The following is a 14,273-nucleotide window of genomic DNA, read 5'->3' as shown; positions in this document are numbered from 1 at the left end:
TCCCTGTATTATTATTATTATTATTATTATTATTATTATATATATATATATATATATATATATATATATATATATATATATATATATATATATATATATATATATATATATATATATATATATATATATATATATATATATATATATGAGATTTAATTATAATTCATAATTTAATAAACATTACCTTGATGATAATACTATTGTACTGTAAAATAAAATGTAATTAATCAAATTCTCCATTTTCAATGATTAAATCATAGAGCTTTTATTTGGGTGGAAAACCTCAGGTAGACCGTTTCGACAACTCAAATTATTCATTTTGAATTGAAAATAGCTATTTTTGTTGTAAGGTGTCAAGTTTGCCTCCCCGGTATACTGGCTAACACAAGATCATCGGCCATTAGACAAAAAAAATTAAATAAAAATAAATAAATAAATAAAGGCAAATCATTTGACCACTAGTCTGAATGGTATACATTATTTCAGGACTGACTCTGAACTCATTTCATGCATAACATGCATTTTTACCTCTTCCTGCTAAGAGACTCTCATAGACCTCCAGTACTCTGTCTTTCACCGTCTCCAGCATTTTCACTGACGTCAGCTTCACGTTTGACTACACAAAAGCACCTGAGGGCAGAAACAGAGATGTTGTCAGTTCAGAGTGTAATGTCACATGGAGCAAAACATGCATGAATGCAGATAGTGTGATTACTCAATCAGTCTATCTCCACACTGGGTTTTCTACCAGCAGTTGAAAAAAAAATGCAGTTAGTGTTTGTTAGGGATGGAATGAATTCACTGTATCAGGTGACCTCAACAGCTGAGCCAGTGAAAATAAAAGACCTTCACCCTCACGCTGGAAACATGTGATGCTCATCTCATGGCTGTTTAAAATCCTCTAGCCAGATGCTTCCTTAGCAATGAACCCACTTACTCTACTACTACTAAAACATGGGTAACAGAGTAATTCGATTTTCTGTTTATTCCAAATTCAGTTTCTTTATAATTTTCCGTCTCCCTCGTTCCCTCCTCCGTGTGTTTTTTTCCCTCTTGGCTGATATGGTCTGATGTTGGAGGTGTGGCCGCAGAAGGGAGTGGAACGGCACCAGTGAGGTAATGCTTGCCTCACATTAACCTTGATGAAATGCTCGGTCACCTCCACTGAATATATCTCCGCTTGAGCTTTAACGCTGTAAACACACTTCTGGATTTATACAGCTGGAGGAAGCAGAGTCTGCTCTTATCACAGATCTGTGTCCTGACTGAAGTCTGTGTAAACACAGGAGGGGTTCAGGTGTGTCGCGCACTTCAGTTTGAAGTCTTTCTTTTCAACAAACAAAGAACTTCCTAAAGTAAGCTGTGAGGAAAGGACTGTACAATGAACTACAGAAAACGCTACAGCAAACTGCCTACATTCACGGTTTATTCACTAACCAAATGTCAAAGATTAACAAATGCAGTGAAAAGAGGTGTAAAAATCACCTTAGCTCTGTCCTCACTAAACAGAATCCAAGAATCTATTGGGACACACACATATACACACACACACACACACACACACACACACACACACACATATACAGGTGCTGGTCATATAATTAGAATATCATCAAAAAGTTGATTTATTTCACTAATTCCATTCAAAAAGTGAAACTTGTATATTATATTCATTCATTACACACAGACTGATATATTTCAAATGTTTATTTCTTTTAATTTTGATGATTAGAGCTTACAGCTCATGAAAGTCAAAAATCAGTATCTCAAAATATTAGAATATTACTTAAGACCAATACAAAGAAAGGATTTTTAGAAATCTTGGCCAACTGAAAAGTATGAAAATGAAAAGTATGAGCATGTACAGAACTCAATACTTAGTTGGGGCTCCTTTTGCCTGAATTACTGCAGCAATGCGGCGTGGCATGGAGTCGATCAGTCTGTGGCACTGCTCAGGTGTTATGAGAGCCCAGGTTGCTCTGATAGTGGCCTTCAGCTCATCTGCATTGTTGGGTCTGGTGTCTCTCATCTTCCTCTTGACAATACCCATAGATTCTCTATGGGGTTCAGGTCAAGCGAGTTTGCTGGCCAATCAAGCACAGTAACACTATGGTCATTGAACCAGCTTTTGGTACCTTTGGCAGTGTGGGCAGGTGCCAAGTCCTGCTGGAAAATGAAATCAGCATCTCCATAAAGCTTGTCAACAGAAGGAAGCATGAAGTGCTCTAAAATTTCCTGGTAGATGGCTGCGTTGACTGTGGACATCAGAAAACACAGTGGACCAACACCAGCAGATGACATGGCAGCCCAAATCATCACTGACTGTGGAAACTTCACACTGGACTTCAAGCAACATGGATTCTGTGCCTCTCCACTCTTCCTTCAGACTCTGGGACCTTGATTTCCAAATGAAATGTAAAATTTACTTTCATCTGAAAAGAGGACTTTGGACCACTGAGCAACAGTCCAGTTCTTTTTCTCCACAGCCCAGTTAAGATGCTTCTGGCGTTGTCTCTGGTTCAGAAGTGGCTTGGTAGCCCTTTTCCTGAAGGCGTCTGAGCGTGGTGACTCTTGATGCACTGACTCCAGCTTCAGTTCTCTCCTTGTGAAGCTCTCCCAAGTGTTTGAATCGGCTTTGCTTGACTGTATTCTCAAGCTTGCGGTCATCCCTGTTGCTTGTGCACCTTTTCCTACCCAAATTCTTCCTTCCAGTCAACTTTGCATTTAATATGCTTTGATACAGCACTCTGTAAACAGCCACACCTTTCAGTAATGACCTTCTGTGACTTACCCTCTTTGTGGAGGGTGTCAATGTTCGTCTTCTGGATCATTGCCAAGTCAGCAGTCTTCCCCATTATTGTGGTTTCAAAGAAGAAGAGATACCCAGAATTTATACTGTAGGGATGGTCATTTATTCAAACTCAAATGTACATATTCTAATATTTTGAGATACTGATTTTTGACTTTCATGAGCTGTAAGCTCTAATCATCAAAATTAAAAGAAATAAACATTTGAAATATATCAGTCTGTGTGTAATGAATGAATATAATATACAAGTTTCACTTTTTGAATGGAATTAGTGAAATAAATCAACTTTTTGATGATATTCTAATTATATGACCAGCACCTGTATATACACATACATACATACATACATATACACACACATACATATTTATGCATGTATGTGTATTTTAGACCGCTGCTTGAACTGAACATGACACGTCTGTTGTGTGTGACACCTGTGACTTCTCCAAGACGCAGCGCTGCGCTTTTGCATAGTGTCACTTGCATATTTGTTAATATTTTGATTAGATAATCATGCAGTGTTCTAAAATAGCAGCAAATAAAATGTGAGAGTACACATACAATATCAATAACTTGTGCATGTAATTTTAATATGGCCTTGTGTAGGTATTTCAAGATGGCCATCTTTAAGCATGACTGTTGAAATGAAATGGCAATACTTAACAATAAGAGTCCATTTGTAACATTAATGAAAGCTGTAGAAGTATTGTTCCTTGTTAGAGTGTGTTCATTTTATTTCAACATTTACTATTACTAATAGGCTTCATTTTTACATTTTAAAGTTTCTTCTTTTAAAATTAGTAAACTATGAAATAACTAATGATCAATAAAATAATATTAATTTGCATTCATTTACAAAGTATGGTTCAGTACTGTTACTGCTTTTTAAAAATAGTAAAGCTCTATTTTAGTTTTCGTTCAGTATCCATTTTAAAAACTATCGGTTGAGTAATCGGTATCGGCCAGTGTGGTCCAACCTAGCTATCGGTAACATCCACTATCGGTCGACCTCTAATATATACATATATACACACACACATACACACAAACACACACAAAATGAGCTTATATATTTAAATATTTTGTAAAAATAAATATAAAACATGAGATTTTACATAAACAATAAAATACATTTAAAGAAAATTATGTATTAGTCATATATTTAGAAAAAATAAATTATAGTTCATATAATATTTAAATAAACCATAAAGAATTAATAACTAATAACAATATTGGACCAACAGTCAAATAAAACCAGAAAGACAAACACTCAAAGCTAAGGCTACTTTTGAGTCAAATTTAGTTCACAGACCCATTCAGTAGTTATGTATGTGATAATATAATTTTATACCCGTACATTTAGATAAGATTAGCAGTAAATTACTCATTTACAACCCAGAGATACAATGATGTGCCCATATCAGCTGGGAAATATGAGCCACTGACGCCATTGTCCTTCTGATAACATATATACACTGAACGACTGTCTCTCATTGGCCCAAAAAATGAGTTTAATCCAAAGGTAAGACTTCATCTAGCAACCAGAGGGAACAATAAATAAAAGGTCAATAAATGCATTACCTTCCAAGGACTCGCATGAACAAACAGCTCTGCCTCCCAGCTGCCCAACACCTGCTCTGAAGCAACGGTGGAAACTTCTCTTAAATAGCACCCAACATGTCTTCAACACTTCAGAGTGAAAACTGACATACCCAGACAGGTTCTCTCACATATTCCTGGATTGGGGCACACAGATGTCATTTGAGATGGCAGTGATAGGCCACTGTAGGCTATCAAGTACGTTCACAGACTAATGGATTTCTACAGATGCTGATTGGAATCGTGGACCATGTTTCGTCACACACAGAAATATTTGTAGAAAACGTGCTGCGACCTTCAGGTTAAACCGCTTTCTGGTCACTATCGCTTCTAGGAGTCAGAGTGATTGTAAAAAGATGATAACATTCCTTTGCTTTGGGAGTAAAATCTAAGAATTTAAACTACTGCATCATATTGATCTGCGAGCGGAAGACCTGAGATAAGATTAGTGCAACGCAGATTGAATGTACACACAAATGCATCTGAACTGACCGACCTTTATCGTAATATTCCTTCCTTTCAGCCTCTGCATTGAAGTTTGCACAAAAAAAGGTCCCACAAAAGTCAAAAACCAGCAGTTTCAGACAGCTTCTTATCTCAGAATGTGTGTTTGTCACCGGAATGAGCCTTCATCCAGCCAGGTGTGGTAGATCTCGAACATTCAGTTCATCAAATGAGGAAGATCAGTTAAAGATCAGAGGCACCAGGAGGAACAGAATACGGTCCAAACTGGTTTCTGTACACAAAGTCGTAACGTCATCCTTGTGCAAAACACATGAAGTGACTAGGGCTGGGTATCGAGACAAATTTCACGATTCGTTTCGATTTACAAGCTGGTGATTCGATTCAATTCAATATCGATTCATTTGGAAATAAAAGGCAATCAGGTGCAGCACATACCAGTTAACGAAAGAAAATCTCTCTTATGCTGTAAACTATACAATAAAACCAATTAGTACTATATTAACATGATTTACAAAAACATTTAAACTGCACATTTTTATAGTAAAACTATAATTATAGAATTAAAAGGTTATCAATACATTTTTATTATAGAATTCTTTTCTACTCCAGTTTGTTAAAATATAAACATTTGAAATGTCATAATGTGAATTTTTGAATTTTTTAAAACATACATTAAATACTGAAGAGCAGTAAAGTAAATGTATAATATAGTGCATATATTTAACAAAATGCTCCTTTCTAGAGTTCATTTTTCTAGCAAATTTTCAAGTTCATGGTCATTGAAATGCATTTAACGAGGTAAATGTAATGTGAAATTGTTTACAAACCGTTTCGTTGACGTCTTTCAGCAATTGAAATACAATTTAGCGATTACATGAGACATTATACATTTCAGTAAGTTGTTCTGTTTCTTTAAACATACCTTATGATGCTCATTCATGTTTACTTTGTGATGTAACTGTGGTAAAGGTGAAGAGATGATCGGTTTATGTGCCGCTGTCACGACATATCAAAGAGCACCAAAACGGTATTTATTATTTGAATTGCATAATAAAACTGACAGAATTTGAAAGCTGAAACTGTGTTTCATATCAAAAGTAGCATATTTTTTGGATGGTATGCGTGCTACAAATAATGATTCATTAAGTTCTGTCATGCTTTTGGATTTGTCTTCGTATTGTTTTCATATTTGTGGAACGTATTGGCTGAAAAGCAGTTTCACCAATAGTGTGCAGGCATTGTGCACAATTGACCAATCGTGGCATGCCAGAAGGCGGGATCTACAGAGAAATGGTCTTTGGAAGCAATGCATATACATGTACGTATGAAGTATGTATGAGGACTATAGAGAGCGTGTCAATAGGAAAACAAAGTCAAACTTATACATCAGGGAATTTAGAAATCCGTTAGGAACCAAATTCGACGAAGAGGACGTATGGTAAACCTGCTTGAACATTTACACACCCCACAGTATAGGGTGAAAAACCTGAATGCAAGCAGTGTCTGATCACAGTTGCCAGTGTGGGGGTAATCTAATTGTGCAAGATATGAGAGGCATCTGTAAGACGTCTCAGGATTGTCAATGGCTGTGTGGATGTATTGTGAGGTTTTGGCATGGCTGATGGAACACATGCCTCAGCAACTAAATAGTCCAACAGTGGAAACTCATGGAAGCCACATCTAGACACACAAAAGAGCTTTGCCTTGGCCGGGTCTAACTGGTGTTTATGTCCCGGTGGGTTGTATTTGTATTTGCATCTGGATTGACTCTCCTGATGAAACGTTGTGCAAACATGTTCTTGGGAGGAGTGCAAGCTTCATAATGACAACACTATGAGTGGCCACAGGGTTAGTAAACCTCTGATTTACACAAGAAACAGTGAGTTTAAGAGGTCTATACTGAACACAAACACACTGTGAAAGGTGTGAGAAACGACAAATTCTGATACCGATTTTCAGTAATACTGGAGTAAAAACATCTGCAGCAATACCCAGTAAGTAACCACATAACAAAGTAATTCTTTGGAAATGTTTTACAAAAAACAAGTTTGACTAAAACATTTTTTAATGACTCAAAATATAATGTATAGGTTAAGTATATATACACACACACACACACACACTTATATTTTAATTATTATTATAATTATTATTATTCATTATACGTAAATATAATGAATAGATTATTCTCACTAAACCATGGCATGTACAGTTAATATTTTACTCCAAAAATTAAATAAAATGTAAAAAATAATAAAATTAAACAAAGAAAAGAAAGAACACACATAATGGATGATAAAAATAAGAGTTAATAATAGTTAATATATTATATTTTTTTATTAGCACTGTCATGACAATTAAAAATGAAAGCATTTTCATTAATTGTAATGAGCTTGTACATTTTTCTGTAACTCACATTATTAATCAGTGATTATTCTCTCTAGTAATTCTTAATACTGTAACGGCTTTTTATTTTATTACAGTACAATATTTTACCTTTTCTTAAATGTTTTGTTAAAATAATATATTTTTTCAGCATAACAGTAATGGTATTTTTACATTATGAAAAAGTGCTTAGCTTTCATGTAAATAATGATTAAAAAAAATAGACTCATTTTTGAGACAAAAAATTTTTTTTTGAGGGAAATATGACCCAGACACATTCTTCAAGGGTTTCACCAGAAAGAACTTCACTTTAGACATGAGTGTGTCATTCAACGTCTAGACCAACTGGCAACTTCATTGCCATTCTGTACTGAACACGAATAAACAAAATCAGATTACAATCAACTAGTCATTGAGAGAAAGGCAAAGCCAAACATCACAACACAGCACTGGTCCCTAAAGATAAGACAGACAGGAAAAAGAGACCAACGCAGTGACCATATATGGTAACAGCACCCTCATCAAAGCTCTTCAAATGCAAAAATAAAATCACCGTATGTTAGCGTTTAGGATCAGAGAGGTCTAGTCCCTCATTCTCATTTACTGCATCACACTTCCCCCTACTCTCTCCATCTCTCAACATAAGGAAAGCATAAACCCATATCCGGCCCTTTAAGTCTGCTCTGTGAGAATTAGCGGGCAGGCGTAAAATGACACGGTTGCTAGCAGAGACGGGGGAACCACCCTGCTCTCAGGCCGCTTGTCATGTGACCAGAACACATCAGGTCAAAAGCCACAGACAGAAAAAGACAGCAGAAAATCACTAATAACTAATAATCTGTCTCTTCCCTTCTCTACACAGCAAGAGACACGGCACAAATCACTCAATTACGATTGCAAAACAAGTTCGCTTCTGAATAACACTTCCATTTACGGGCAGAAGGGAAAGTTTTAAGAAGTCAAAGCAAAGCTCGCTAGAAGTGAACGGTAAGGGTGGGGTTACACAGTCTGCGGCAACAGGCATCCTGTGAGTGAATCATGCAGTGAAAAAAAGGAACATGTTTAGAGTTCATAATAAACAAAAGGAAGAGAAGAATCATGCCATATAAGCCGTTTGCGACGTCTCCACTTTATTGTAATTGAAAGCACTAGGAAAAATACTAACGGAAAAAGTCTCACCTTAAAAAACTCCTGCCGCCTCTGAGAGTCCTGATCAGCGCTGGCGGCCTGCCTCTTATCTTCTCTTTCAGCGTCTGCCCCGCACTGCTGATAGAGAAAGAAACCAGGACAGCGGTAGTGCAGAGAGGGAGAGGCAGAGAGACAGAGAGAGGGCAGGAAAAGAGAAGGAGAAGTGGAAGGAAAGAGACAGAGGATAAGTGTGTGTGTGTTAGAGAAATTACGGTGTGACTGGTACGGCTGGCCTCCCGGTCCCTCCCACCCTGACTCACTCTGTGGATGAATAACTGGCTCTGAGACAGCAAACTGGAAGAGAGAGACTGAAAATGGGAGTGGGACAGAGATCGAGCGAGATTAAGAGAGAGAGAGAGAGCGAGAGCGAGAGCGCGAGAGAGCGCGAGAGCAAGAGAGCGAGAGAGAGAGAGAGAGAGAGAGAGAGAGAGAGAGAGAGAGAGAGAGCGAGAGCGAGCAAGAGAGAGAGCGAGAGAGAGAGAGAGCGCGAGAAAGCGAGAGAGAGAGAGAGAGAGAGAGAGAGAGAGAGAGAGAGAGAAGACTCTGTGTATGTTTGACTTCACTGCCAGGAAGGTAAAACTTTTAACCTGCAGTTTAATAGCTGTGGCGATACGGTTAGTGGCCCAAGAACTGGAGCAGATTAAGAAAAAGATTAGTGCTGTCAAATGATTAATCGCGATTAATCGCATCCAAAATAAAAGTTTTTGTTTACATACTATACGTATGTGTACTGTGTGTATTTATTATGTATATATAAATACAAACCCGTGCACGTATATATTTAAGAGAAATATGTTCCATTTATATATTAAATATATTTATATACAATATAAATTATATGAATATAAATATATACATGTAAATACATGAAATTTTTTTCAAGATATATACTGTATGTGTGTGTATTTATATATAGCCTACATAATAAATATACACAGTACACAGATATATTATGTAAATAAAAACTTTTATTTTGAATGCGATTAATCACGATTAATCGTTTGACTGCACTAAAAAAGATATTACATAGAAAAGTTTGGGGTCTGAAAGAATATAATCATTTTATGTTTTTGAAAGAAGTGTCTTTTGCTCACTAAGACTGTACTGATTTGATTAAAAAAATACAGTTAATTCATACAATTTAAAATACATTTTACATCTTATGAACATGATCCTTCAGAAATCAGAAACATTTATGTTGAAAAGAGGTCTGCTGCTTAATTTTTCTGTGGAAACGTCAATCAGTTGATTCATCACAAAAAGCACAGATATACATTACTACACTTCTATAACAAAGAACATGAAACGTGTGTCAAATTAATCAATTTTTTTTTATTTTATGAAAATGTTACTGCGTTTCACCTTTTTAGGGCAGAATATTTATCTTTATTAAACCTACCAACAATAACACTGATTTTACAACTGATGTTTTTAAGGGAGTTCACACTGAATTCATTTTCAATGTGAGTTGCAAGAGATCACAACTAGTCACATGACATGCAAAATCAAAATAATCACGATATCACCAATATTATCATCCCGAATCTACAGTATAGTGTATTTATTGTAGTACTGAAAACTACAATAACCCCCAGCCTGTGCCTATAATATTATTCACAAGCCGAGGCGAGAAATCAGTGCGACTCTGTAATGATGAAGGGGGCTATTGTTGTACACCACCCGCTCTAACCAGAGGGACAACAGAGAAACACACCCTGCAACACAAAGCCAGCATCTATAACATCACTAACCCTCATAAATACAAAAACCTCCTCCAGACCAACAAGAGCACAGCCCTCAGTAACCATACACAGACCATTATTAAAAACACCCTGTGTTTGGTTTGCATAACCTCAGTCTAAAAGCTAAGCCGACATGTTCATGCAAATAATGTGAACTATGTCCAGTCGGAAAATAAATCTGCATAAAAATTTGACACATATATGGATGGTTTGGACAGACCATTATAAAACACCCACATACCTTTTTTAGTTCATGTAAAGATTCATAAACAGGTTGCATACTCCATTTAAATATAAGAAAGGATTTTAAATATCTTAGCCTTATGGTGCATTCGACGCAGAGCCCGTGGTTTAATGAACTGCTGCAATAAATCACAATTTACATTAATAATAAACAAAGAAAAATAATCTGCACACTGAAATGTTTATGATGTCAAATATGTTTCATAAATGATTTTTTTTTTAAATGCATAAATGTTTCTATGAACTTGCTTTTACACTAAAAAACATCAGGTCTAAATATGAATAGACTTAAGGTCTTTGCACATGGAGTCTGAAATTTTCATGCGTTTTTTTGTTTTTTCGTATTCGTCATCCTTTCCTATCAAAATGCTTGCTACAGATGCGAAAATGCAGAAAATTGAACCTGATCCGAATTTTTTTTATGACTGATGAAATTTTTGGAGGCAGTGTGTAAACGTGATTGACACAACGTGAGGTATTTATTTTTTAAAGTGCGAAAATTTCGGACGAGAATTTAAGACTCAAAGACAAAGACTGCTAAGACCTTTAGTGCCATTGATCAGCATGCAAGGATCACGCTTTCATTTTTTTAAATCGTAAAATTATAATACTTTTTACATGGAATTTTAAAAAATGTTTTAAAAAAGATTATTGAAACTAAAATTAAAACTTGTTTAAAACAGTATAAAAGTTTTTTTGGTAACACTTTACAATAAGGTTCATTAGTTAACAACATTAGTAAACATGAACTAAGAATGAACAATACTTCTACAGCATTTATTAATCTTAGTTAATGTTAAATTCAGCATTTACTAATGCATTATTAAAATCACAAGTTGTGTTTGTTAACATTAGGTAATGCACTGTGAACTAACATGAATAAACAACGAACAACTGTATTTTCATTAACTAACATTAACAAAGATTAATAAATAGTGTAATAAATGCAGTGTTCATTGTTTGTTCATGTTAGTTAATACATTAACTAATGTTAACAAATGACACCTTATTGTAAAGTGTTACCGCTTTTTTTTTAACCATATGATAAATCAACATTAACACAAAAAACACATTTCAAACTTGATTTAAAAAAAAAAAAAAAAAATAGCATTTAAATATTTGGCTGAAACAAAAATGGTTTAAAACCAAATACGAAGTTAAAAACTTCTACAATAAGATTTTACAATTATAATAATATATTTTACAATGACAATGTTAACACTCAAATAAAATGCTTTTATTTTACTTAATGTTTGCACCAATGTAAAAAAAAATACAAAACTTAAAGTTAACAAATAATAAACAGAAGAAAATTGTCTACATGGTAACACTGCAGCTCCCAAAAAAAAAAAAAAAAAAAAAAAGAAAATTAAAAAAATTCCCAAACACAAGTTTTTGACCAGTCAGGGCTTCATCATGGTCAATGGCACTAAGGCTATTCAGATTCGGACCGGATCTGTTTTATGTAGTGTGAACAGAAAATACATAAAAACATGGGAAAGAAGTGCATGAATGTTTCTATCAAGTCATGCATTTTTGATATCATCAACCTCATGACATAGTGGGTAAGAACAAGATGTCAGCAGCTATTTTCCTAGATCTACAATACATACAATCACACTCTCAGCTTTCCATACGTCACACGGCACAGATGGTGGTGAGAGCCCCTCAAAATAACGTGATATTCAACCTTCACAGTCACCAATACTATAGCAACCAATGCAGCTACTCACCAGAAAGTAAACGCACTGATCTGATTTGATGACTAACAATGTGAACATGAGCCTTAAGACACAGCAGTGCAGAACAACCCAGGATTTCCACACGTCATCTAATTTGACCAAAGACCAGTGGTGAAACAAACTTGTGATTCACTGAAGAAAGCTTTACACAAGACCACACCAAATATGAAAATCTGTGAGAATTTATGAAGATATATTCAGGTTTGGTCTTGTTCCACAGTGTAGGGCTGGAGAGCAATCATTAACAGATTCAACAAACCAAAGGGGACGGTCTACAGAGGAAGGACTATTAGGAAATCAATAACATTTTACTCATTAGCAGATGCACAAAGACTCCACACATTAATGTTTTTCTTTCCCGGTGACCACAGCTTAAATGGACACAACCGCTCTGCAGGACTAGAGGCCCGCTGGATGTCAAGTAGGTGAAAGGTGAGATGCCTGAGGAGATGCGCTCTCAGACTTTGAGAAGTTCACCAGTACAACACAAATACTTAGAGATTCATTGTAACAGGATATCGGTGTCTCAGACTGTTCAAGCCTGTTGGACCGGTCTATCAACCCCCTTAAGGATGATTAGTGTGTGTGTGTGTGTGTGTGTGTATTTGTAGGTGGACCCAATTCAGAGAAAGACTATGGCCATGTTGTGAATGTTGTGAATGAAATGTTGAGAAAACAAGGACGAAATCGTGGAATCCAGTCATACAAACGGAATTATTGATAAAAGTTTGGTTTAATTTGAAGAAACTGTGACAGAAAGATTGCTTAATGCAATGATAGTACTACTATTACTACTAATAAAATTGTTAGTAAAACAATATTTTAAAGGAATTTTTACCAGGAAAAAAAAAAAAATGGAAATAGACAATGTAAATAACAGAATTTCTGGGAAAATAATTTATTATTTTTATATCAAATTAATTAATTAGAGATGCTTTTGATTCTTATTTAATGAAACCATTAAAATGGAATCCAGAAAATGAATGGAAAACAGAATCTGGTTAAAAAAAGACTGAATTGGAGGAAAAAATAAAACATCTCATAGGGCCTTAAAATTTAAATTTTTGTTAAACTTTTAATAAACTGCTGTTTAATATTGTAAGATTCATGATTTCAATTAATTAGATATGCTTTTTGATGAGTAAAATTTAATTTAACCATTAAACCAGTGTCTAGAAAAATTGGAATCCAGAAAAATTTAAACGGAAAAACTGAATTTGGGAAAAAATTAAACAGATTTCATAGGGCCCTACGCAAAACTGGAACTGGCAATTTTAGGAAGGAATATTGAAAAGATATAAAAGATGAATTAGGGAGAATCAATAAATTATGAATAATTTATTGCAATTTGTGAATAATATGCAATCATGTAACCAATTAAAAAAAGAAACTGTATGATGTATAACTGTTTGATGAGTATTTAAAAATGTAATATAATATAATTAAAAGTACTTAATTTTTGTAATTTAATTACATAATCCACATTATAATCGATTGTAATCCGTTACTATCCAGCACTGCATGCATGTACATATACACATGCATACATCTATATCTATCCATCTATCTATCTATCTATCTATCAATCATTTTAATGAAAAATACACACACATATATATATATATATATATACACACATACAAACACACACATACACATACACATATTAGGGGTGTGAGATACTGGAGAAAAAAGAAAAAGATCTCTATTTTCTGGGATTTTTTCGATAACGATAATTAGATGATATTTTGCAGAGTGTGTTATTGTGCTGATATCTGACTACCATGGACAGCTTCAGTTTTTGATATTCTTCATATTCTGTGTGGTCAGTTCACTTCAGTGATAGAAATTAATCTTTTCATATAAGTTTAAATTCATTTTTACCTTTTATGGGCAGTTTTACCTTTAATAAAGCCATTTTTTTCTAAAAGTGTGCATCTTTTGAGTAAAACTGTTACATTTAATCAGTCAATTAGAATAATAAGACATTTAGGCTGTTACCAATCAAATGAAACCAGTATCAACAAAATTCATCTTTGCAGAAGTTGCATCTGAAGTGGCATTTAGATGTATTTACACACTGTTTAATGCAGCTCAGGG

The 14,273-nt window shown here is 34.8% G+C and overlaps 1 protein-coding gene across 7 annotated transcripts in view; it reads right to left on the bottom strand.

Annotated features, from left to right (window-relative positions):
- The window catches only part of elovl1b (ELOVL fatty acid elongase 1b), a 39,244-nt gene that overhangs the window by 8,967 nt on the left and 16,004 nt on the right, over positions 1 to 14,273 (bottom strand). Inside the window, exons 3-5 of one of the 7 annotated variants that reach the window (XM_058791328.1) lie at positions 8,438 to 8,524; positions 4,391 to 4,545; positions 529 to 630 (exon numbers count right to left, since the gene is read on the bottom strand). In XM_058791328.1, the coding sequence (XP_058647311.1) occupies positions 529 to 589 (61 nt within the window). In that variant the 5' untranslated portion in view covers positions 590 to 630; positions 4,391 to 4,545; positions 8,438 to 8,524. Of the gene's footprint in view, positions 1 to 528; positions 631 to 4,390; positions 4,546 to 8,437; positions 8,673 to 8,706; positions 8,723 to 14,273 lie in introns of those variants that run through there. The other 6 variants (XM_058791327.1, XM_058791330.1, XM_058791323.1 and 3 more) reach the window with 6 other exon arrangements.

This window comes from Onychostoma macrolepis, chromosome 11, assembly GCF_012432095.1.
Source record: "Onychostoma macrolepis isolate SWU-2019 chromosome 11, ASM1243209v1, whole genome shotgun sequence".
Lineage (NCBI taxonomy): Eukaryota > Metazoa > Chordata > Actinopteri > Cypriniformes > Cyprinidae > Onychostoma > Onychostoma macrolepis.
The sequence above is the reverse complement of the archived record's forward strand: the minus strand, read 5'-3'. Positions and strand labels throughout refer to the sequence as shown.